Source organism: Pavona decussata, unplaced genomic scaffold (assembly GCF_977016875.1).
Source record: "Pavona decussata unplaced genomic scaffold, jaPavDecu1.1 SCAFFOLD_48, whole genome shotgun sequence".
Classification (NCBI taxonomy): Eukaryota; Metazoa; Cnidaria; class Anthozoa; order Scleractinia; family Agariciidae; genus Pavona; species Pavona decussata.
This window is the reverse complement of record NW_028145470.1, coordinates 5,208,655-5,234,320: the sequence shown is the minus strand read 5'-3', so window position 1 is coordinate 5,234,320 and position 25,666 is coordinate 5,208,655. Positions and strand designations below refer to the sequence as shown.

The following is a 25,666-nucleotide window of genomic DNA, read 5'->3' as shown; positions in this document are numbered from 1 at the left end:
GAATTGACTACCTTTTATTCTTCTAAGAAACAAAATGAGGCAAAAGATACAAGGTACGAGACAATATATTTCCTTGAACTGACAAATTCTTGAACTAGAATGGCATGAACTTATTATGAACACCCCCGCCGCCTTCCATGATCGTGCTCGTTTGTTACAGTCAATCCATGTCGCGCGTGACTATTATTTCCGAGAATGAAATAAACATGCGTTCGAATTCCTTTGTAAAGCTCGGCATTTGAATGGAATAGAGAACATTTCTCTGGACTGAAACCTTTCCGAAAAAGACGAATTAACTGACAAAAAAAAAGATTCAAAATACTTGAGAGACAATTGTTATTCTTGAAATACTTGTGCTTTAATTTAAATTGCTTTAATGGAAATTCATAGTTCTATACCGTCAATAAACTAGGGAAATTTCTACGAGAACTCTGAAATCTCATTGCCGACATCAAAACTGAACATGTAAATAGGCCTTGTCACGGTTTTCGACGCCATTTTGACGAGTAGGCAAACAGGCCAAACAGAAACAGAAAAAATTGGAGGGATCTACGTAGCTGTGCCAGAAAGCGTCCAGTCGTGTTTTGAACTTTCCATACATTTTCCTGTATCTTTTTCCCGCGAACTATTTTTAGTAGCAGTTCACGGCTGGTTCGCTTTACAGACAAATGTATGGAGCACGATCATGGAAGGCGGCGGGGGTGTTCATAGTAAGTTCATGCACATTCTAGTTCAAAAATTTGTTAGTTCAAGGAAATATATTGTCTTGTACCTTGTATTTTTTGCCTCATTTCGTTTCTTAGAAGAATAAAATGTTGTAAATTCACGGAACCAATGTCCGCCAGAATACGGAACTGCATCGAGTGTTGTCACCGATGACCTATTCTAAGCTAGTAAGCTTTGGAGACTTAACTCTTTTATATTGGCTTTAATCCTTATTTGACCCACAAATGACCTGTGGTGTTGAAAAAAAAAAAAAAAAAAAAAAAAAACAAAAGAAAAAAAAATGACCCCGACCCCGACCCCGACCCCGACCCCGCGTTTCACTGACACCCAATTTTTTGGGCCACTTTCAAACTGTCACCGTAAAATACATGGCTAAAACGCTTGGGTGTCAGTAAAACGCGGGGTCGGGGTCGGGGCCGGGGTCGGGGTCGGGGTCGGGGTCATTTTTTTTCTTTTTTTTTTTTCTTTCTTTTGTTTTTCAACATCACAGGTCATTTGTGGGTCAAATGAGGATTAAAACCAATATAACAAAGTTAAGTCTCTAAAGCTTACTAGCTTAGGATAGGTCATCGGTGACAACACTTGATACAGTTCCGTATTCTGGCGGACTTTGGTTCCGTGAATTGACTACCTTTGATTCTTCCAAGAAACAAAATGAGGCAAAAAATACAAGGTACGAGACAATATATTTCCTTGAACTAACAAATTCGTGAACTAGACTTACTATGAACACCCCCGCCGCCTTCCGTGCTCGTTCATTTCCGAGAATGAAATAAACATGCGTTCGAATCCCTTTGTAAAGCTCGGCATTTGAACGGAATGTAGAACATTTCTCTGGAAATCTTTCCGAAAAAGACGCATTGACTGACAAAAAAAAAAAGATTCAAAATACTTTAGAGACAATTGTTATTCTTGAAATACTTGTGCTGTAATATAAAGAAAAATTCATAGTTTTATACCGTCAATAAACTAGGGAAATTTCTACGAGAACTCTGAAATCTCATTGCCGACATCAAAACTGACATGTAAATAGCCCTTATCACGGTTTTCGACGCCATTTTGACGAGTAGGCAAACAGGCTTGAAATAACAGTGTTTGTATGGAAATCCGATGTCAAATAATTTTCATAAAACATCGCTGCTGAAAAATTCATGAATTGTCTTTTTCGGAAAGATTTCCTGAGAAGTGTTTTACATTCCATTCAAATGCCGAGCTTTACAAAGGAATTCGAACGCATGTTTATTTCATTCTCGGAAATAATAGTCACGCGTGACATGGATTGACTGTAACAAACGAGTCAATCATGGAAGGCGGCGGGGGTGTTGGTTCAAGGAAATATATTGTCTCGTAGAAGAATAAAAGGTAGTCAATTCACGGAACCAATGTCCACCAGAATACGGAACAGCATCGAGTGTTGTCACCGATGACCTATCCTAAGCTAGTAAGCTTTAGAGACTTAACTTTTTTATATTGCCTTTAATCCTTATTTGACCCACAAATGACCTGTGATGTTGAAAAAAAAAAAAAGAAAAAAAATGACCCCGACCCCGCGTTTTACTGACACCCAAAACGCTTGTTAGTAAGTGGAGCGGGAATTCGAATTTACTTTGAAGCCCGTGAAAGTGTTGGTTGATTGTCGACAGAAGTTTAACATTCCGAGGTTTCAGTGGTTCGAGATTGAACGTGGACCAAAAAAAAGAAACCATTTTTGGACCTGAAGTTTGTATGCAGGAATTTTCGGAAAGCGGAATTATAGTTTCATAGGTTTCTTTCCTTTCTTTTTGAATATTAAGGAAACTGGATCAATACCTTCATACGCTCTCGCTTCTCTTAAAACTAATAATGTCCAATATCCACTGAGACCAAAATGACAAAATTTATGCGGACCCAATTTCAAACCAAAACGACACAGCTTTTATTGAGAAGTACCCCGAAGGTCCCATCGTTTTCAGTTTATTTACAGCAGAGCTGGCTGTGAATTGGAAAGATTGGGCGGTCAGACATGTAGCTTCAGGCTGTGGCCACAGTAAAAGATGATGAAATGAAGTGCACTGACCAAACCCTCGGAGAGCAGGTGGAAAACTTAAAAGATTAATATTACGATACTGCAGAAAGAAAACACTGCTTCTACTTTTTGCAACATGAAGATCTGTTGCGCGCGGAGGTGGTAATACGGGCTATAAATAATCGTAACTTGCAACGCAACATTTGCTGCGCGACAAGTTGTAAGAAAATGTTGCCCTTGTTAATTGGCCTTTAATTACAGTCATAATCCGTTATCGGGCAACCCTATATATAAAGCAGTCACACTCAATTTAGCCTCCTGTTGAAAAACACTGGAAACGTTAATCCATTGATAACAATTACTTTAGAAATCTAATCAGTTCGGTAATGTCTCCTCAGAAATCAGAAAAAGACGTCATAAAATGCTTTGAGATGACTTCTTCTTGTACGAGTCTTCTTAGGCTCTGTTACCAGACGCTGTTAATACAGGACCTGAGAGAGCACGGTAAACGAGCCATGGGTCTTCTTGTCTATTGAGCGTCGTAAAGCCAAAACAACCAATGAACGCGAGGCCAAGCGCGGGAAAACGCGTGCAGGCAAGCCACGATTGGTTTTGGTCTGGCTTTCCATTGGCTGAAAAGTGGCGCAAGTTTTGCTAACAAATCATCAGTTGAGCGTAGTAAAGCAGAATCAAACATCACTCTGGCCGATCACAACAGACGTAAACAGTGAAGTGAACCAATCAGAACACAAAGCAAATACATGTAACCGGCTCCAAGCGAGGGAAAACACGTGCGAGCAAGTCACGATTGGTTTTGGTTTGGGTACTGTTTGGCTTTCCATTGGTCAAAAAGTGGCACACGTTTTGCTAACCAATCATTGAGCGTAGTAAAGTAAAACCAAAGCAAACGCGAAATTACTTTCGGCAATTAACTGATTTGAAAACCGCACTAACAGTTCACTAGGCCATTCCCCAAAGATGATCGCTTCGCACAGGTTTGCCTGCATGTATTTTCAGTCCATTGAGACAAAATAGTTCTCACAGTGTTTATTGTGTCCAATCAACATATTGCACTAGTAAACAGTGACTACAATTCAATAGTGTACCTAACAATATATTAATCTCGTCATTTTTTTCCCTGCACAAGCTATTTTTTTGTGAAGTAGTGTGTAGTGTCAATAATGAAATCAGTTAAATAAGAAAATTATCATACAATCGACTATTTATATCTTCGTTATCTCAAATATACAACTTGACAAATGCTTGAGGATAATTGCGTGATCAGCATTGCTTCTTTTCACCTGAGAAACAAAAACGTTTGAATGAATAAGTGAATGACTATGAGAGTTATGTACGCAACTTAAGGAATGGCGAAAAGAAGGCCTGAAGAAAAAATCTTAAAGGGGAAGTATCATGGGGTTTTTTATATCTTTTATCAAAAACAAAGAAATAAGACCTTCGATCAGCTGCCAAATAATTCTAGAATGACGAGAGGAAAGAAATCAACTCAATTCTTGAAAGGACCAACTCGTGATCTATTCTAGCGTATTTTGGAAACAAAAATGAGAGAACTTAATTGAAAAACATTAGCCTAACATTTTTCAAGTTTCAATCCATTCCAACCTACTCCGTCTCTGACCAGAGGCACTAATCGACAGTTTTATTGCACTGGGGTGATCATTTCTAACGAACTTGACAATTATTTCGTTGTTTCTGCTGACAGACAAACATTTTCGAGTTTTGAAACGACAGCAAATTAGAGTGATACTTCCCCTCAGTTAAGTTGCGTTCCTAACTACGATCGTCATTCACTTATTCGGCATTCTTTCATCCGCAGTTCAAATGAATGAATTTCATATATTTCACTTTCAAGGTTTGAAATAAAAGCTAGAACGTCGTTCAGTTTTGTTGATGAGATTCATGAACAACAGGAATCAAAACCTTTCAAATGGTTCTCAGTTTTGGAGAACAAACCATTCTTTTTTGTTTGTTTTGTGATTTTGCCGGCTTGATGACTATTAAAGACATTAAAGTCATCTTAGCAACATGTCACACCTAATGAGTGACATTTTGTTAGCTCTTTTTTGTTACAATAAGTTTAGTTTCATTTTGGAAACAGTTCGTTACTTGCCTGACGAATTTTGTTTCTAGAGTCTCCTTGTCTGATGGTAGGCAACAGGAACGAGCGAGAGAATTCTGGGGAACTGACTGCTTTGGAATTCTAAAGTCGTGCTCCTACTCAAATCTAGCGAATAAGGGGTTAGTTTCTAAAGAAACTGCGTTGCTGCGTCGGTGGGGAGTAGAAACGAATGTTTGGTTTATCAACAGAGTTGATAACTAAAGGGAAATTGGCCACCGTAAAGAGATTCGAGTGCTGACGTTTCGAGCGTTAGCCCTTCGGCAGAGCCTTAGAAGAGAGGAAAGATATTCCCCGAAGAGCCCAAAAACTCTACATAAAGGATTTTGTACCTTTTTATATCGCCGCTACCTTTCTTTAAAGTCCAAGTCAGTACTGGCAATAGGGCCCTTGCTACGATACTCCTGCAGCGTGTGGCTTCTCTTACGGTCTGTCTTAAACGGTGAAGTCAAAGGCGAAGGATCTAAAAATTATTAAGCACAAGAAAACCAACTCAGTTATTACGACTCAAAAGAAAAGCTTCTCGGGAATTTTACATGCAAATATTTTTACAACAGAACCCAAAACTCGTAGACGCAAAAGACCCTACCGATAATGACCCAACCGCCTTCTCCTGAATTGAAGATGCGCGTTGCAAGGCTATAGAACTCACACGCATTGTATTTTCGCTGTACGATGACTGCAACACTTTATAGAGCAGTTTCCAATTGAGTGTCGTAAAACCAAAACCAAAGTAATTACTCTGGCCAATCGCAACAGATGTAAACAACACAACGAGCCAATCAGAATTCGAAGCAAATACATGTAACTGGCGTCAAGCGCGGGAAAACGCGTGCGGCCAAAACACGATTGGTTTTGGTTTGGATTCCCATTGGTTGAGAAAGTGGCGCAAGTTTTTTTTAACCAACCACAGAGCGTAGTAAAGTAAAACCAAAGCAAACGTAACGCGAAATTGCTTTCGACACTCAATCGAAAACCGCCCCTTTGTTTATTTTGCAATAAAATTGCTCAATATTGTTATACACGAGAATAAACCCTCCCCCGAAATAACTTGTAGCGCTTTCCATTGAAAATAGGTAAACTATAGACAACAAATAGTCCCTCTTTTCGCCCAAGGGTAGTCAAACGAAAAGAACAGAAAAGCGCGCGATAAAGGCACCCTCCACGCGGAAATTTGATGCGGTTACAAGACTTCGCGCGCTTCGCTCGTTACTACACCTTGTTCCCAGGCCCTGGGAGAAAAGAGCCACTAATCGTAATGTCACATACACAACAATAAAACTAACTTTCCGAGACGGTGGATAGAGTGACATCAGATGATGGGGACCAGTCTGATGTAGGGATAGCTTTACTTGCGGATGGTCTGCAAAATATTAGAAAGAATGGTAGCGTCAGTATAGTGAGAAATGAGAAACCATTTCGCCTTAAGAGATGAATTATTAAAAACTGGATCATTGTATAATGCAATTCCAGGGATTTGATTGGCTTAGCGGCTCTGTTATATGAGCCATTATACCATGCCCGAGACTTGAAATAGCCATCATTAAATTATCTTCTGGTTGTTCTTGCAAAGCGAAATCAGCAAGATCTAGCAACATTTCTTGATTGTTTTTAATAAAACAATTATTCCACTCGTGTTTATTGGATATCAGATGATTATAGCCAACTCGGCGCTACGCGCCTCGTTGGCTATCTATCATCTTATATCCAACGCGCGCTCGTGGAATAAATATTAAATATTAGAGGTCACTTATGACCGTGGAGTTATGGTGGTCGACGGCTCCAGCATCACAGTTCACGATAAATTTAAAAGCTCAAGTCTTACTGACGCATTTTACTGTTCACTATCAAAGCAAATTCCGGGTCAAAGTAAAGAGGTTGAAAAAGAAAACGACTCACCTCAAGTTGGTTGGTGGCGTGTCAGGAAACTGGTGAAGTCTCCTCTGTTTGGCTTTGGGACTGGAAATACGGTCCAAACTCTACAGACACAAACACAAATGGAACAGTTGCAAGCATGAAAGGAGAGTGGAAATATAAAATGTGTTGTTGTTGTTTTTATTTTATTTATTATTATTTTTATTTTTATTTTTTGCCTCCGTCAGCTGTTACGGAACAGGTAGGATCTCCGCGGATATTCGGAAATCTCATCACAATATTCTAACCATATGTCCGCAACTCGAATCTGAAACTGTGGCATTGTAATCTGGGAGAGTGTAAAATCAAACGAGGAGGGTGGGCTGCCTCGTTACTCGCCCTCCTCCGTTCAGTAGTTCTGTACTTCCTAAGATTTAGCTTGTCCTAATATTATCATAGTTGCGGAAACAACTGTAACGGATATAAACTGAGCTGAACCCTCTCCTCAACCCACTTCTTTGCAAAAAAGTTACACAACACTAATTGAAACAACGGTTCCCCATACTAGTGGACTAATACAACAAAATAAGGCTTCTTACCTCCAGCAGTCTCGTGGACAAGTTACTGGCATCCAAACCTTCTTGCTGTGGGAAGAAACGAAAGACTTGCTTAACGATAACCTAAGAAGAGGGAAGAGGGGGCAGAAAGAGAAGGGTTCTTTCCCTCTCCGTCAATACCCCCCCCCCCCCCCCCTCTTCCGAAAAGCTAGATACTCAGGCTAATAGCCCAATTTCGATATACTAAAATTTTGCCTGAAACAATAACATCACTTAAGGCTCCGGGGAGTAAATTGCAGAGTTTATGTGGGTTTTTTCCCCGAGCCTCGCAGTGATGTTATTGTTTCAGGCTGAATTTTAATGAGTCAAGTCCAAGCAACAACCATGGACGATAATCCTGCTGGTATACGTTGGATCAATTGTTGATCTGATCGGCTTAACAAATACAAATGATAAAAGAAGCAGAGACCGATACAACGTAGAATTACGGTTTAAAGGTTACTATATTTCGGCTGGCCAAACCAGCCTTCTTCAGGTACAATGGAAATTTACATTGGGACATACGTTTATATAGCTGACAAATATTTGCGCAATAGCGGAACTACGTTAAACTAAATTGATTGACAGTATAAAATATGAAGCAAGTGAAATAATAATTATAATAACAAAAAATAATAAAATAATAAAAGGAAAAAACGCTAGTACATTTCTTCGCGAATATTGAGGCCATGTGGAAAAAGTGTTCAGCCTTTTGAGATTAAAAAGGCTTCCCTGGCCTAACGGAGTGAGTCTCAGTTAGAGTAGACTTTTTCTATGGGGATTAAGTGCATGTCGTTAGCGGTGTGGTTAGGCGCGGTGAGGAAGTGTTCTGCGGCTGTGGTGGGTTTAGATTTAGTATTAGGGTTATCTATGGTGCGGCGGCGTTCATTAAAGCGGTCTTTTAAGCGTCGTTTAGTCTCTCCTATGTTTTGTAAATTACAGCGGTTACATTGGATCATGTAGATTAGATTTTTAGTTTCACAGGTCAGGTTAAATTTGATAGGACGTGTTTCACCAGTGGAAAAGAAGGTGTAGTTAATGAGACCATCGGAAATGTATGGGCAAGTGGCGCAATTTTTACCACAACGATAGGAGCCGGAAGGGAGTTGTGGGTGAGGATTAGTCGAGTTAGAAGAAAGTTTAGCCGAAACCAGTAAGTCAAGTAGGTTAGGAGATCGTCTGAAGGCCACAACAGGCAAATTTGGAAAAACCTTTTTGCAGCGGTCAGACGAGAGCAGTAAATGATAATGTTTTTTAATGATGTTGGAGATGTGAGGAAGCGATGGGTTAAAAGTAGTAATAAAAGGTACACGCGTAGATTTGTTCATGTCTTTAGTTTGTAAAGCGAGTCTGCTTGGGATGTTGGCGGCACGTTGTATTTGTTTAGTGACAAAGTTTCGTTTGTAGCCTCGTTTGAGTAGGTATGTAGTAAGTTGAGCAGTGCGTATATTAAACGTTTCGTCAGTAGAACAAATACGTCGTAGGCGGAGTGCTAGACTGAAAGGAATAGCATTTTTTGTATGTAGGGGATGGCAAGATGAATACAGTAGATGTTGGTGTTAAATTGGGCTATTAACGAAGTCAAGTCTTGCCGAACAGATCCAAACAACGACAGCGAAACCTTGTAGCAAAGCGACTTTCTAGTAATGTCAAAGTAATTTCGGAAAAGATCCGGCATTAGCAGCATTAAATTTCCAGGCAGTCTCTCCCATACTTCCTAATCTCGTGCCCAGATCTCTCACTCTTCAGGAGAGAGAAAATATCTGGGTACGAGATTGGACCCACCCCGGCCCTAAGCAAAAGTTTCTAAAGTCATGTGACGTCCCCTTACCCTATAGTCCTCCGCAATTGATTTGGCTCCTTGAAGCTCTCGGCGGATACTTCCAACTCTTTCTTTATATCTGAAAATCAAGGACCAGCTTAAGAAACTGTCAAGAAGATACAATAATTTTCGGAGATGTGAAGCGCTTTCGTGCTTACAAGTCTCACAAACCCGCGCCAACGTCTCATTTCTCTCTGATAGGAGACAGGGATTTTAAAGCGTCTATGGTTTTGTCTTAAGAACAAATTGTAGCATCAACAGTATACCCTACCTGACATATTTGTCGTGAAGTTTGTCCCTTTCTCTCTGTTCACCCTGAAACAAACAATATAACATTTTTATAATAACTGTCAAAATTCCCGCGCGTTCATTGGCTCGTAACTATTGTCTATAAGAGTATAGAAAATCATAGAAAATAAATACAATGTCAAATGTACCTTGCTCACTTTCTCAACGGAAAATAAAACCAATTCCGCTTGTACTTTTTCCACGTTATTGGAAAAAAATTGACAGCAGTTTTCTATGGTCTATATTCTTATAAGCCATAAAATGATGACATAAAATGTTCCAAACTTGGCAGTGAAACCACTCGCCTGCGGCTCGTGGTTCCACTTGAGTTTTGAACATTTTATGACGTCATTTTATTGTCTATAAGAGCATCTACCATAGAAAACTATCGTCGGTTTGTTCAATACATATCACGGTAACATTCTTTTGTTTTTAGATGAGATCACATACCCGTAGACCTTCAAATTCTTCTAAAACCTTTTGCCGATCGTCCAGAGCTTCAGCCGTGGCGTGCAAGGCTCGTGTACTCTACAAAGACAAACAAGAAAGGGCCAGATAATTAACTCTGCGGTGTATGTTTAAGTGCTTAAGTGAACCGTGAGTTTCCCACTGACCGTAAAACCCTAGTAAGGAAATGGAAGATCGCACGAGGCAAAGAAAATATTAGGGAGCTTAAACAACGACGACGGCAACGGCAACGAAAACGTCACCTGAAAATATATCTTCATTTCATTAGTGCCACTTCGCGATTATTTCAACTCGCTCAACTTTTACAAAAATGGCGAACTATTCAGGAACCAAATTGGTAGGAGTGGCGTCGGGTTAAGAAAGAAAATGAAAAATTCACTGTCATGCGTTCACGTTCTCCACAAAACCTTAAATGTGGTCATTTCACGTTGTTGTTTTGCAGAGGACGGCAAAAAAATGTACCAAAATGTAAAGCGCACGTGCAGGGCAATTGTTTTTGCTCATTAAACATGTTGTTTTGCGGCGTTGTCGTTGCCGTCGCCGTTGTCGTTGTTTAAGCTCCCTAATTATCGAACACTAACTGCTGAATTGCAAACACTTCATGGAACCCTAACAGTGTCATTTAAAACAATCGCAATTTTATCATGTCTGAGATCGGTAGTCTGTGAACGGGCTCCCAAGTGGGGTATAGGGCGAAGACAAAAAAACCAGCTCGGAGAGCGGGTGGTGGCGGGAAAGGGTGGGGGGGGGGGGGAAAGGGAGGGAGCCTGTGGACATTCTTTTGATGCCGCCGTTCCGCCTCCCTGTAATCAACCTGTAAGTAATATGACAACAAGGTAACTGCGCTCCGCTCGCCCGGCTCGCCGATTATCCTTTTCGTCCTAATCTCACTTGAGAGCCTATTCACAGGCTAGAGATCGGCAACTGATTAGTAAGACTCATCTGATAATTGCTCGAGTGAATTAGTAAACCTGCGCTGAATATGTCGTCGACACTATTTTCTAATTCATGTAGCAGGGCACTTACCGTCTCAAGATGTGAGGTCAGTTGAGCTATCCTGTCCTGGAATATAAAGTAAAACAAACAAATTTAACGCTCCAATCCAGAGGAAATGAGTTGCAATATACAAGAAAAAGACCTGAAACAAGTGGAAAGCAAACGAAATAACGTAGTTCCTCAATTTAGTCTCCTCTCTCTAATTATCAATTAAGCTCCCCCCCCCCCCCCCTCCCAAATCCCCAATTCCCCTTCAAATAAGTATTAAATTTGCGGTTTTGATCTACTGACTGACTACCTCTGTTGTTTACCTTCAGGGCCTCAGAGGGCCTGAAGAAGACCCCACAATAGTTAAGACTTACACAACTCTTTAATATTAATAATTTCTACCAGCCTCTGTGACACTACATGAACAGTCTGCTTTGCTGGAGGCCATAGCTACGGAGTAGGAGCCGAGAAGATTATGGAAGCATCCACTCTTGAAATAAATTAACCTTAAATTTCAAATTTCGTTGGAAAACATGGAAATAATATTTCTGTGTCGGACAAAACAGAATTTGATTATCGCCTATTTTCATTTCAAATTTCCCGGGCGCCGCCATGTTGGATTTCATGACGTAATAAGGTTGTTCAATTGTTTCACACCTGAATGTCACCTCTATTTTTAAAACTAAATTTAGAATTTAGACATTTTTTCCGACAATTTACCGTCAATTTGTTGTTCCCTGATTTTGCCTTGGGCAAACAATATCGCCAGTTGTACGGTCGACTACTTAGACATTTCTTTTTCTTTTGGTGTTAGACTTAATGGCCAGACTATTGTAGTAAAAAAACTGACCTGAAGGGTCTTGATGTTGTCAGTATTTTGCTTGTTCTTTGACTCTAAACCTGTAGAAAGAAACAAAAGATAAAATAAGGAAAAGAATCCGACAGGTCTCTTTTATAACATTCCGAATAATGTGTGCAGACATCTCCAAAAGGATTCACACAATCTTCAGATATAACTGATCGGAAGCCTTCGGGATATCGACTCTTGAGCAGTCCAACAAACGGCTGCGTAAAACAATTTCTGCACAAAGTGAAACGACATCAGAAAACTTTTTTATAAAATCCAGGTTTCCTTGGTGATCACCTTTCTTTTGCGCCGCTAGTTCATCCAGTAACATGCTCTGTTTGTCCAGTTCAGAGATAAAATACTCTTTGTCTTCGTCCGCTTTCTGAACAACGTCCTAACAAAAGAAAACAATACAATCTAGATTACAAGCAGTCTCACTCGCAGCCGTTTTTAGTGTCGTCACGCAACGCTCCTCCCCACTGGAGGAGCGTTGCGTGACGACACTAAAAACGGCTGCGAGGGAGACTAGATTACAAGTAGTGAATTTGTTTAAATCCTTCAGAAGTGCTGGGACATAAATTGACACACATCCACGGAGACACAGGCGCAGACAGCTGGAGGAAGTCAAAATGGATACGTTTACAAGAATGAACTTACCCTACCCGTTTTGATTTCCTTCTGCCAGACCCAGCTATTTTTATCTATCCCTAGGTCCCCGAGGAAGTGTCACACACCGCGTGTCGACTTAATAATTATAGACATAAATTAAATTGGGTACCGACCGACCAAGAAAACCATTGTCCCCGACGAGTACAACTCAAGAACAGCTTATAATTATCCGAAGATCAAAGCGAATTTCACTTCCCTTTACGCCCTGAATCATCTCGTTCCCTATTTTGTTTTGTTTTGTTTTTTCTTTGTTCTGATTTTGGTTTTGCAACTTTCTAGACAGATCCAAAGGCAAAGTAGATAAACTTGTAGAGAAAAAGCTTGAGCAATATTCCCCGAAACGGACCAAACAAGCTCTATAGATAATCATAAGGTTTTTTTTTTTTTTAAAGAAACTGTGGTCAGGGCAAAAAACTTTTCTTTCATTTCACTCGTCCATCGGACAACTGCTTTCCAGATTTTGGTTGTCCAAACACAAAATCCACTTGTCCAAAAAATGATCCAAATGTTTTATTAGTAAATTTACTACCAAAACAATAACCAGTATAGTTACACGTACTTAGAATTCTGTCACTTTATTAACAAGTTCAATAAAAGTGTTAGTACTATGATTACTACTTAAGATTGCTATCCCTTTAGTTTACCGTGATAAATAACTCCGTACATCATGGGTTGGGAATTTAGGATATGTACTAAGCTTGCCTAACCGGTAAACGTTTGTATGTGGTTTTACGGACCAAGAAGAAATATCAAACTAATCAAAGCTATAAACGTAACAACGAAATAGACCTAACAACTTGTGATCAGTTTCCTACTTCTTACAAAGAGTAGCTGGAATCACGCACGTCGTTTAGAAATTTGTTTCTCTCATGATCTGCAATCGCGGAAATGAAAGCCTTGCATGCCGTAGGATTTCTGTAGTGTTGGCCAATGTTTAAGCCATTTTTCTCCTGAAGAATGCACAAATTTGAAAATTTTGTTATGGCGAGTTTTTCCTTCGCTATGAAATGCACTATGTTAAACAGTTTTTCAAGTCTCTCCTGAGATTCTTTGTTGATCTTCCTGTTCATTCTTACCAATGGTGCCTACTCTGGTCTAGTCTCGTTTTTCGCTCTTTCAAAACAAAAGTAGTGGTATCGAGATATTGTGTCTAATCTGGCTTTCACGACGAAAACCAGTCCACGATGAACCGTCAATACCTAGAAAAAGGCGGCTACTTTTGTCACAAACGGAGGGATATTTACGACAAACTCTACAAAACATTTCATTTTTGGCTTCGTCAAATTCAACCCATGGAAATTCTTTCTTCCAGGCTTGCTTGAATTTACGAACATGAGATTCTTTGTACTTCTTTTTCTTCATTGTTGTGGAGATGTTTTCCTCATTTGATGGAGATGGTCTCTTATTGTTCTAAAGGTCGAGCAGAGTCATTGTGATCTACTTAAAGACTGACACAGATTTCACGCTCTTTTGAGCCGAAACAAGCGTGCACGTACACAGCAAGTATTTCACAGAGAAACAAACACTTTAACAAGAAGTCACTTCTCAGCATTTTATTCATTAGAAAGCTGAATGAAAAAATATTACCATGGTAAAAAATTGTTTTACTCGTCCTGTCGGACAAGTGCTTCATGAGTTTTAGTTGTCCGAATCAAAAACTACTTGTCTCGGACGAGCGGACGAGTGAAAGTTTTTTGCCCTGAGTGGTGCTGTAGCCTGCGAGCAAGCTCTCTTGGGGGTGGGGGGCGGGAGGGGGTCCCCCTTCCGCCCCCACCCCTAAGAGAGCTTGCTCGCAGGCTAGTGGTGCTGCGTTGGTGGGGAGTAAAAACGAATGGTTTTATCACGATTGTTTAGTTTTATCAACAGAGTTGATAAGGTAATTTGGCCAACTGTGGAGTGATAATTGTAATAGTACTGTATTTATATACCGCATTTTCTATGTGCATATTCAAATGCGGTTTACATTACTTCAGTGCAAGGGTGAGATCGGACATCAGCATATGTCCATTAGCGACCTCATCCTACCCACCCAACCCATGAAATCATGAAATAGCACAAAGACCAGACCAGCACACCGGGAACTCCATGCCCTACTCTTTGCGATTAGTGTGTGGGTTCTTTAACGTCCCACAGGGTTATGAACATTGAAGTGTCGAGAGTCAAAGCCGGTCAACTCCCTCTTAACGAATACGTTTCTAAAACGGACACCTTTAGTTGGTACCTGCCTTATTAATATAGCCAACCATATAGGTATTGTATTTCTCCATGCATTTATAGCAGATTGTTCTATAAAAGGTTTACTGATAAGATGCTAAACAAACCCTGATTCTCTTGTGACTCCAGTCTGCTTGCTCCTTGAGTCTCCGTTCGTTTGAGAGGCGAGCTTTCAGCTCTTCAGAAAGCCAACGAAATTTACCCTGCAAATATTACCAACAACCAATCAACTTGCTAAATTTTATGACTTAGGTTTAGTTGTTACTCTAGAAAACCTTTTCACGCAATTTATATGGTAACAGATTGTGGCATGAGGTTAACCAAAAAATTGTCTCGTGCAACATCATCCTGCAACGGACAAATGTCTCCTCCTTTACCGCAGTCGTTGTCGCTGGAATTTAGTGCAAACGAAACAAATCAGATAAACTTGCAGTGTAAACCGAAATTGATGTGATGAATCTGGTAAACTATCACTCCAGAAACTAGTGTGAACATAGTTTTGGACTACGTTTACACTGAGAAAAGTTAAGCCTGCCGCACACTTGGGGAAAGAGCTGAGCAAACTGCCTCGCGAGGCTTTCAGCTCAGCTGTTTCCTCACGTGTGCGGTTGAGTTTTCGTGAGTTTTTCGCCTCGCGAGGCCGTGAGGAAAATATCTGTCGTGTTTGATATTTGAGATTTCGCCTCGCGAGGTGAAATTCTCACGAAAACTCAACCGCACACTTGAGGAAACAACTCAGCTGATTGTCTCGCGATACCCTCGCAAGGCAGTTTGCTCAGCTCTTTCCTCAAGTGTGCGGCAGGCTTTAGTTGAAGCAGTCTTCTGTTCTCATTCTTGCTCAGAGAGGTTTTTCTCCGGGTACTCCGGTTTTCACCTCTCCTCAAAAACCAACATTTCCAAATTCCAATTCGATCTGGAATCTGAGGGCCACGGGTTTGTCAGTCGTAACAGACTGTTACGTGTCACCCTCGTTAAACAAAGTTGATTTTAGAAATCCGTCTTCCTGAAACATCTGAAATAGGCCGCGTAATTTGGATTGTTGATTTTGGATTCATAATAGTTCCAAATCAACCTGCATTGCGGATTCATAAGTGTTGACATCAGCCTGTGCACAAACGTCTCTTGTTTCCTTTCAGCTCAGAGGAAATAGGAAGACGTCTTCGCGCAGGTCACGTTCACATCTGACCCCAGATGTTCAAAGAGCCGATAACTTTATCCAGTCGGTATCCTGTGGATAAAATGTATTGGTTGGAGTGTCGAAAGTAATTTCGCGTTTGCTTAGGTTTTGCTTAACTAGACTCAACTCTATGATTGGTTGGTGCCATTTTCTCAGCTTGGTCGCACGCGTTTTCCCGCGCTTGACGCAGGTTACATGTACTACTTGCTTCGAGTTCTGATTGGCTGATTGAGCTGTTTACGTCTGTTGTGATTGGCCAGAGAAATTACTTTGGTTTTGGTTTAACAACACGCAATTGAAAATCACCCTATCTGCGAGATAGCGATTTATCCACTGGAAAGGGTTATCCGCTTTTTGAACGACTGGGGCCAGATTGATAAGCTTGGTGAACGGATGAAAACGAGTTTCAAATTACATGTATTAAGGATTAAAGATCTCTGACTTGCAATTCTGCAATTTCCCTTGAGTGTTAACGTGGTGCAGTTCATGAAGGCAGAGCTGTACTTACGATCATATCAGCGATCCAGTGTTGAGAGTTGTTTCTTATACTTCCACTGGCGAGCAGAGACTGTAAAATATGACAAAACAGTTAATACAAGCTAATTAGAGAATTGAGTGATTGCTGAATGGGCTAAACCAAGATTGATAGATTAACTGGATGATAGGTGAAGCAGACGCAACGCAAATGCAAATTCATATGAACACTGATTCTGCTTGCATAACACGAAAATTGTACCAGGTCAACAGCTGACTATCTGTCGGATTGATTGCTGGCTAATTGACAGAGCGACTGACTTCAACTGATTGACTGACTGACTGACTGACTGACTGACTGACTTCAGCTGACCGTCTGACTGACGGACTGACTTCAACTGTCCGACTGACTGACTGACTGACTTCAACTGACTGACTGACTTCAACTGACCCGATTGACTGACTGACTGACTGACTGGCTGACTGACGACTGACTGACTGACGGACTGACTGACTGACTGACTGACTGACGGACTGACTGACTGACTGACGGACTGACTGACGGACTGACTGACTGACTGACTGACGGACGGACGGACGGATGGACTGACTGACTGACTGACTGACTGACTGACTGACTGACTGACTGACTGACGTACTCACCGGAAGAGGTGTGTCAGCGTCCCTACAGACCTGCTCAATAACGCGGTCTAACTGATCATCAACCTTTTGCAAACCAGACTGTAACAAGTAAACAAAAAGATTAGCAACCAAACAACAAAATTAGCACAAAGTCAACATATATAGAAGAAGGGAGCAGGATTGGTTAAGGGGTGAGAAAACAGACATTTTGTTGTTGTTGTTTGTTTTGTTTATTTTTATTAATTTTTTTTTTGGAGAGGGAGGGGGGGGGGGGGAGGGCGCGGAGGGGCGAACTCAGAATGCAACACCCATTGTCGACAGTTTTGTAATTGCTATTGGTTCGGTGACCATAACTGGATAACAGCCCCTCCTCAGGTGTCTTTTATTCAGTTGGCCATTTCCGAGTTGCTGTGAACCTCATTATGAAAGCGAGGCTAAGTGCAAATCTATTCATATCAAAGTTATTTTTGTTTGCATGTGAATGAAAACTAATTTTCATAATAAGAACTTTGCACTTAGCCTCGCTTTCATAATGAGCTTGATAGCAACTCGGAAATGGCCAATTGTTAATTTTATCATTTCAACTCTATTAATCTATTCTACCTGTTGTTCCTCTGCGGCTTTCTCTAGTGCATACTGGTTCCGCCTCAAGGCATCCTCCAGCTGAGTAATCCTTTATACAAAACAACAATTAAAATTCACACAAAACAGGTCTTCCATGGTCATTGCCAAGACAGGAGTGTCAGGGGAATGACTTCTCTAAAAAAAAAGCGGTGCTTTAAAGCCCGCGAAAAAAGAGAGCGAAGGTCAACGGTCAGAAGACAAAATTGCAAGACAACTTCGTCCAAACGTTGCCATGTGTAAGACATAGCCGTTTTCACCCTTTCACTAGCAGAGTGAAATTTTGTCTCACATCATGTAGTTTTATCAGTCTCTGGATGAAATCCTAAAGTGTGGCCATTTAAATGACAGCAACGGAGCAGTACTTCCCTGTGGTCCTGTTTAGTAACCTAAACCAAAATCAAAGCTTTTCGGTAACACTTTGCTCTGAACCAACATTACCAAATTCCAATTCGATGTGGATTATTATCAAGCACTTTATCATGAGCCTCTGGCTCGGGGGATTGCACAGGCACTCCTCGTGTTATTTACTTATTTTTAATTTATTTTGTTTTTGTCGTTTGCTTTTTCAATGAAAAAATTGAGATTGTCAAAACATGGTTTGTTGAGGCGCTGGTTACAAAACCTTGCAAACCGGCTTCAAAGTTGAAAACAATGCAACTGAAAGCACTACAACCGTGCACAATCATTTGGGTTACATTCATGCTATGGTTGAATAACTTAAACGAGACGTTTCTGTTACTTACTCTAATGCAGTTAGAATTTTAAAAAACCTCTTATGGTTTGATCATTTTTTATGGTGAAAAACGCTAGCAAAAACATGCAACAAAGAAAGCTTTTTTCGGCTTCGTAATCATTACCTTTACTTTTCTTTGCCAACTCACGTCAAAATTTTATATTGAAATTCAGTGTGAAACAAAAGACATAATAAAAAGCGAATAAAGTAATAAAACAAAACGAAACAAAAAAAAACAAACAAACAAACAAACTCACCTGCCCTGGTTCACTTCTATTTTCTCTTTCTGTAAAATTAAAACAGAAAATCATTAGCTGAAACACAGTAACGAGTAATGGCATTCAAACGTTTCATTTTACTCACCAAGTTTTCAACCTCTTCTTTGGCCTGTTCGTAACGCGCTTTTAATTTGTTGTTCTCTTCTGTCGCACTGTTAATGGGAAAAAAAAAAACACCATCAATATTCTTTTCTTCCTTTCCGATTAGCGTTCATTAGAGTCACTTGCCTCTAGCCTGTATAACAGGTTTAGCCAAGCACAAAGCGAGAGTGTCTCGCGCTTCGCGCGTGGCTAAATGAAGGCTTGTTATGTAGTCTACTTGACTCTGAAGATGACGTCCGCCCAGGTTGTCAAAACGTCAGTCAATGTCACCTCAAACAGTCCTTCTCAGGAGTACACTCACCCCGATAATCATAATTCACCGACAACTACTTGTGACATGACTCCTGGGTTCAAACCATTTACACTCATAATCACAATGTTGTAAAGATACATCATTATACTTACACGTTCAGATCTGTGCTTAGTTTCTCCATTTCTTCCCTATCCTTTTCTTGACGTTTTCGCAAAGCTTTTATCGTCGACTTTTCATCCGCGAGTTGAATCTGAGATTCAAGAACAAAACAAATTAATTTCCTTTGCATGCAATCTACCATACTTCAACTAAACAGAAGTTTGTGTTACTCTTATTGCAGAAGGCAACAGTCCAGTTGTAACAGTCACCTTTCAACAAAACATCTTTACCTTCATGTCCGCTATTTGTTCTTCTATTTCGCTCTTCTGTTTATTCGACTTTTTAGCGAAGTCTTGTAGAGCTTGTTCATGATTAGCCTGCGGTGTGAGAGAAAGAAGAGGGAGATTAAATTGTAATCGAGTTTATTTATTAATAATATTTTCACCAAAAGATTGTTTGTTGGCTCCTAGTAGTTTTATGGTACAGAAACCGTGTTAAGTACTGGTTGGGAGAGGAACCTGTGGTCCACCTACCTGTCAACCAAACTCCCTACCCACCTACTTACCAAGCTATATACATAATACAGTAAAGAATAAACTGCAAAGGACTACGAACGAAAATGCTGCAAGTTTACACGGGATCTGCTAAATCAGCTAAAAATAAACATAAGTAACTGAAATAACTGCAAGGTTGATCTGACCGGCTGCGTAGAAAACTTAACACGACAGCGACATGATAGAGACCAAACTGAGAATAAAAATGCAACCGTGGACAGCTGTTTCGAGCTGGTTGGTCTCCTCTCATTTAGCAGACAACTGACCTTCGCGTTGGTTGATCACTCCTCACCAGCTCGAAACAGCTGTCCACGGTTGCATTTTGATTCTCGGCTTGGTCTCTATCATGTCGCCGTCGTGTTAAGTTTTCTACGCAGTCAGATCAACCTTGCAGTTATTTCAGTTGCTCATATACATAATATCCACCCACCCACCCAACTACCTACTAACAACCCACCTAAACTAACTACATCCGTTACCTACCTACATACCTACTTATCTACCCACGTACCTTCCTACTAGTACCTACCTACCTAACAACCCACCAACCCGTTTACAAGGTACTAGCCACTAACCTACATACCTACCTACCCGCCTACCCCACCTAGCTACCTATTGACACATCACGTGAATGAAATTCAACTGTCTCAAATAGAATAATGAGACATGGGCGTTTTTAGACCGAATCCACGCTAATTACGAATTGCCCGTTCTGGAGTTCAAATGGAGACAGGGGACGGGTTTTTAATTTTTCATTTAATCATAAATTGGAGTCCATCACAAGACAGATCACGTTAAAATTAGTCAGTTTACCAAGTTTGAGGTTCTGTCGTTTTATTGCAACCATGTAGAAAGCTTACAAACTTGAAAATCTGAAAAATTAGAGACTTTGTATGGATTTGGGGGATGCCATCTCAGAATTAGAGACATTTGTATGGAATTTGGGTGACCTGTGGCAGGTCACAGCCTGACTACGCGATGAACATAACCAAACTCGGTAAACTTACCAATTTTTATGTGATCTTTCTGGCGATGGCGTTCATTTCTTCATATGATGCAATTTGAACAATGTGTAAGTTAGGACTCAGTCCCTTTATGAACTTCGGAATGGGCAATTACATGAAAAACACAGAATAAGAATATTTGTGTGTGGAACGAACCGTAAGAGTCTGAATCTGTTCTTCAAGCTCCCTCAGTGCATTTGTATGAGCATCTCGTTCCTGAGAAGGTACCAACAAAATTTGTTACTTGATCAAAGTGATAACATGCAAGGTGCGAAGTAACAACGGATGTGAGACGAGTTAACATACTTGTTGCAGCTGAGCGTAAAGTGCGGCGGCTTCTTCCTTTGTCGCTCTTTCCTGCTGTCTGGCCTCCAAAATACGTTCGTCGTATTCCTAAAAGATGTAGACACAAGAAAATCTGACAATCTTGTCATGCAACCACTTGGAAAAAAAAGATCCATGAAAAAGTAAAATCATGACAATCGGTAGAGCTTTTAAACTTGTCATGCAATCTTCCCGTGACAAAACTACACGGCAAAAAAGGAAGGAAGGAAAAATGCGCAAAATTCGAAAGGTTTCTACATATTTCAATAGATTTCAATTTCGGACAGAATAAAAAAAAAAAAAGAAAGAAAAGTAACTTCCCCACCCCGTCCCCCCAAAATCGATGATGAATTCACGCGAAAAGTAAAACGCGCCATTTTCCCCATCATTGAAATGGGGGGAGGGGTGGTCTCAATTTTTCATTTGAATTCTCCAAGATTGCAGGTTACGCAGTCTGATCAGCTGTGTTTGTATCTGAGATACTCTGCTCTTTTTTTACTTACAGTTTCAAGCTTATCTGCCTCAGCTGTCAGGCAGTTAGCCTTATATTCGCTAGCATGCCGTTCATCGAGTATCTAAGCTGTAACTAGAGCATGTCCTTAGACCTACCTGGCGGTGTTCTGCTTCTTCTTGGAGTTTGGAAACTAGTTTGGCGATTTTGGAACGAAGCTCTTTGATTTCTTTCATTTCCTTCTGCAATGAATCCAATATGTAACAAAGATTTACATGATACATAACGTTTCAAAATAATATTTGCACTATCCTTAGTACGTAATTTGTTGAAAGACATTATTCCAAATAGCAATATCAACAGGTGAATAATCGCTGTGATAACTGAAGCTGACGAATTGTTGTAATAACTACCGCGAAACTGAGACAAGAGGGCAACTGACGTAGGCGTGGTTATTTCTTTATTTCCACGATTCTCCGAGGTTAAAAAAGACTAAAAGCCGCGATTTGGATATTTAAATAGCTGATGGAACGATTAAAAACAAAGAGAATTTTAGAAAGGAAGACCTTAAAACAAATTATCGTTTATAAAAATACGCACAACTGGTTCTTGTCCTTGTAAGCCTTGTTCAGCTTCTCGTTCCAGTCTTTTGCATTTTGTGCGATACCTGGCAATAAAGAAAAGATTGCGTGATGAGCTAAAAGAAAAACTGCAACAGCGCAAGGCATTTCTTTCTGTTCCAAAACACACCCGCAAAATGTAACGTCTGTTTGCTTGAAGCACTGACCCTGTAAGCCTAATGGGTAGGGGGAGGAGATCCCACTTTACAAAAAGGACAGTAAGCTTGTTTGAAATTTTGAAGGGAACAATATGATAAGCTCGTTTGGTCATTGTTGCTCTCCAAACAAAGCGAAAAACAATAGATTCAGTGATAGAGTGCATGAAACGGTATCAAAAAGATTATGGGTGTGAATCCCGTTCAAACCAGTTGTTTTGTGCTTTGCTTGAAAACGGATACGTTGCATTACGGCTCCCTTTTGTTTCATCCGGAGTCTGTAACCTCTTTTATATCTCTTCCAGGTACACATACATACGTTATCTTCTAGCCTGCGAGACCACACGCCGTTAGCGAAACAAGAGCAACAGCAGTCCTCTGGTTTCGAAGGTTAGTTATATACTATTATAAACCAAAATTTAATTTAATTTTTTTTTAATATTTTTAAAAGATAATTAAGGGTCTTGCACTCAGAGTAGTACCAGACCATTCCCCAATTTTCAACCCTCCTAAAAGTACGTCAAGTAACTGTGAACACACGTGTGCTGTTGGAAACTTGTTCCCCTTCCCCTTCCCCACCCACCCCCCCCCCCCTTCCACCACTCTATGGACTGTGTGCTGCACGTACGTACTCTTTAATAGATTGCAGCGCTTTGTTTCTCAGTTCCGCTCTCTTCTTATCACTCTCTTTCAACTGGTTTTCTTTATCTTCCAGTTGTCCCTCAAGCTCCTGTACATCCTTCATAGCTTCCTTTAGTTTCTTATTAACAGTCTCTAGTTCATTCACATAACGCTTCTTTTGTTCCTCGCTGTCTTCATATTTGGACAATAAATCCCTCATCTGCCCCAGTAACCTCTCCTGCTGCTCGTCCTTTCGATCGATGTCTTGGTGAAGAGCTTCCAAGTTGTTCAACATATCAAGCCTGGAAACAAAGCAAAAAGAGGCGGAGTTCAATACCATAACTAAAACCGCTTGGAGAGTCATAAAACTGAGATCGCACAAAGTTCCAGTTACTTGAGCTTGTAAAGGGCCGTTTATACAGGAGATTTTGGTCAGTGCGGTTTTTGTTGTGCTCGAGCATACGTAAAAGTCGCAAATGTGAACTACCAGCGATTTCATTGCAGTTTGGGTGAGATTTCGATATCGTTTCGGGCGCGATATTTGCCTTGATTTCCTGCAACTTCCCATAAATCACCGTCAAGTTGCTATGCTATATCGCGGCGACTAAAAACGCTCAAATCGATCTGAAATTGCCACTAGTTTACGTATGTACTTTTATTGCGTGCGCGAGCGCGACAAGATGCAATTCTAGTTAGCCTTATGTGCCATTTGGCATGAAGAAGTTAGGTGAGGGTGACGGTTATGCGTACTTAATGACTCGCCATAACTGAGTGCAGACGGGACGTAGTGACATGTGTTGTAGCTAAATAACGCTATACGCATGTTCCTCAGTATGTTACTGGGAAACCTTGTTCAGGCGCTGTTACAGGCGATTGTTCATTGCTATGTATTACTTCAAAAAATGTAACAAAAAAGATAGGTCACAAGCTACAATCCAATTTACCCCATGTCTGGTGGTAACACAAATTACATAGAGAAAGCAGAACATTATTCATAGCAAGTATGAAAGATAAATTTCGTGGCAGATAGACAATATGAAGCAATATCGACCCAAAACGTTTCTGCTTGTTCTTAGTATCATTATTTTATGCCCGCGAGTGGCGGGCAAGCTCGGATTTCTGGAAATAACTCATTTTTCTGTCGTCACTTAATTAATCAGCCCATCAGACCACCTGGACCGGGTTATTCGAAAGCCAATTAACGCTAATCCACGATTAAAAGTTAATCGAGGCTTTCACCATCGTTCGTTAACATGGGTTTAAAGGCTAATTTCAAGCTGAAGGTAAAGAAAAGTTTAAGTCTAAACTGAGGGCCGAAAATCTTTTGGAAGAATCTTTGTTGATTAGCAATTAAACTCGAGTCAAAGTTTGCGTTAATCCAGGATAAGCTTAATCGGGCTTTGAACAACTGGGTGCTGAGTCCTGTACTCCACTCAGTCCCAGCACGTTTCCTTACCTATCCATGTCTTCCCCTCCTCTCAAGTTTCTCCCAGACAGACCATCATAAAACGAATCGCCCACGTGATTCCTTCGATCCAGATCCCGTTCCATCTCAAATCGGTCCAAGTTTCTTCTCATTTCGGACACGTGATCGCCCCCAGGTCCCTCGCTTCTCCCCACACTTCTCTTCAGTGGAGTTGGTCCCGAGGAAGTTGGACCAAATGATTGACGTCTGTGAGCCATGTTTCTTGATAATCTCGACACTTGCTGCATGATTTCGTCTTTCTCTCGTTCGGATTTTGCAACCTAAAAGCAGTGAAAGATCTCACTTAAAACTGACTTAATCACCTTAGCGAGCGGCTACTGTCTGGAAAGAAAATATTAATAGCGTGCCTAATTCAGTCACAGGCCTGCATCAAGTTGTTGGTTACCGTATACCTTCAGAGGTGTCTCGCGTCCAAGCGATGTAGCGTGACCAGTTTAAACTGTAGATACCGTAATCCCTATATCAAATTAAAGCTTATAGAGCTGGTTATCAAGCTATACCAAGAATTTTGAAATAAAATGCATTGTCGAATTTCTCACGACCTCTAAATGCGAGCGTCCGAATCACCTTTTGAAAGCTATAAGTCAAAGCGAATTTTATTTTTCGCTAATTTAATTTGCTCCTCAGTTTCCGGACCCAAAGCGCTAAAAAAACGTGTCCCAGTTTTGCCATATTCAATCGCAGTGAAAAGTTACAGAACATTTTCGAAATAGGATAAAAAATGTGGAGTGATCGCACAAAAAATCGCTCTCGGAGAAAACATATTTCGAAAGAAAAAATTCGCAGACACGTTTTTGTTGTTTATATGTTAAACTAGCTACTGTCCAAATTTGAAGGCAAACGAACAAATTCCCTTTGAGTTTTAGCTCTTTAAAGTGTCTCCTCCAAGTGAAAAAATTGATTCGAGAAAATAGTGCTAAAAATGCGGCAATTCATTTTATTTCAAAATATACCTAAAGCAAAATAAACCTCTCATTTGTCCCCCAAGGGTTACTGCATGTTCCCTAGTGATTCAAGTTGTTCAGTACAAAAAACCCTCATCTGTCCCCTAAGCGTATCCATGTTGTTCAGTACGATAAAGGTCCCCTACAGGTTTCCAATTGTTCAGTACAGCAGCGCCTTACCTGTCCCCTCAGGGTTTCAAGTTGTTTAGTTCAACAGACCCTTACCTGCCCCCTCAGGGTTTCACGTTGTTTAGTACAACAGACCCTTACCTGTCCCCTCAGGGTCTCAAGTTGTTTGGTACAGCAGACCCTTACCAGTCCCCTCAGAGTTTCAAATTGTTTAGTACAACAGACCTTTACCTGTCCCCTCAGGGTTTCAAATTGTTAAGTACAGCAGCCCCTTACCTGTCCCCTACCGATTTACAATTGTTCAGAACAGCAGACCCTTACCTGTCCCCTAAGGGTTTCAAGTTGATTAGTTCAAAAGACCCTTACATGTCCCCTTGGGGTTTCAA

The 25,666-nt window shown here is 40.6% G+C and overlaps 1 protein-coding gene across 5 annotated transcripts in view; it reads right to left on the bottom strand.

Moving 5' to 3' along the window:
* Positions 1-3,763: 3,763 nt before the first annotated feature.
* Positions 3,764-25,666, bottom strand: part of LOC146481937 (uncharacterized) — a 36,952-nt gene continuing 15,049 nt past the window's right edge. For all 5 annotated transcript variants that reach the window (XM_085108071.1, XM_085108073.1, XM_085108074.1 and 2 more), the window contains 25 exons: positions 24,178-24,467; positions 22,733-23,023; positions 21,926-21,992; positions 21,484-21,567; positions 20,857-20,943; positions 20,707-20,766; positions 19,283-19,369; positions 19,046-19,143; positions 18,624-18,690; positions 18,518-18,546; positions 17,507-17,576; positions 16,925-17,002; positions 16,296-16,355; positions 14,718-14,813; positions 12,025-12,121; positions 11,731-11,780; positions 10,923-10,958; positions 9,879-9,956; positions 9,412-9,455; positions 9,150-9,219; positions 7,322-7,366; positions 6,768-6,847; positions 6,155-6,231; positions 5,201-5,331; positions 3,764-4,032 (listed from right to left, as the gene is read on the bottom strand). In XM_085108071.1, coding sequence (XP_084964197.1) covers positions 5,216-5,331; positions 6,155-6,231; positions 6,768-6,847; positions 7,322-7,366; positions 9,150-9,219; positions 9,412-9,455; positions 9,879-9,956; positions 10,923-10,958; positions 11,731-11,780; positions 12,025-12,121; positions 14,718-14,813; positions 16,296-16,355; positions 16,925-17,002; positions 17,507-17,576; positions 18,518-18,546; positions 18,624-18,690; positions 19,046-19,143; positions 19,283-19,369; positions 20,707-20,766; positions 20,857-20,943; positions 21,484-21,567; positions 21,926-21,992; positions 22,733-23,023; positions 24,178-24,467 — 2,157 coding nt within the window. In that variant the 3' untranslated portion in view covers positions 3,764-4,032; positions 5,201-5,215. The remainder of the gene's footprint in view (positions 4,033-5,200; positions 5,332-6,154; positions 6,232-6,767; positions 6,848-7,321; positions 7,367-9,149; positions 9,220-9,411; positions 9,456-9,878; positions 9,957-10,922; positions 10,959-11,730; positions 11,781-12,024; positions 12,122-14,717; positions 14,814-16,295; positions 16,356-16,924; positions 17,003-17,506; positions 17,577-18,517; positions 18,547-18,623; positions 18,691-19,045; positions 19,144-19,282; positions 19,370-20,706; positions 20,767-20,856; positions 20,944-21,483; positions 21,568-21,925; positions 21,993-22,732; positions 23,024-24,177; positions 24,468-25,666) is intronic.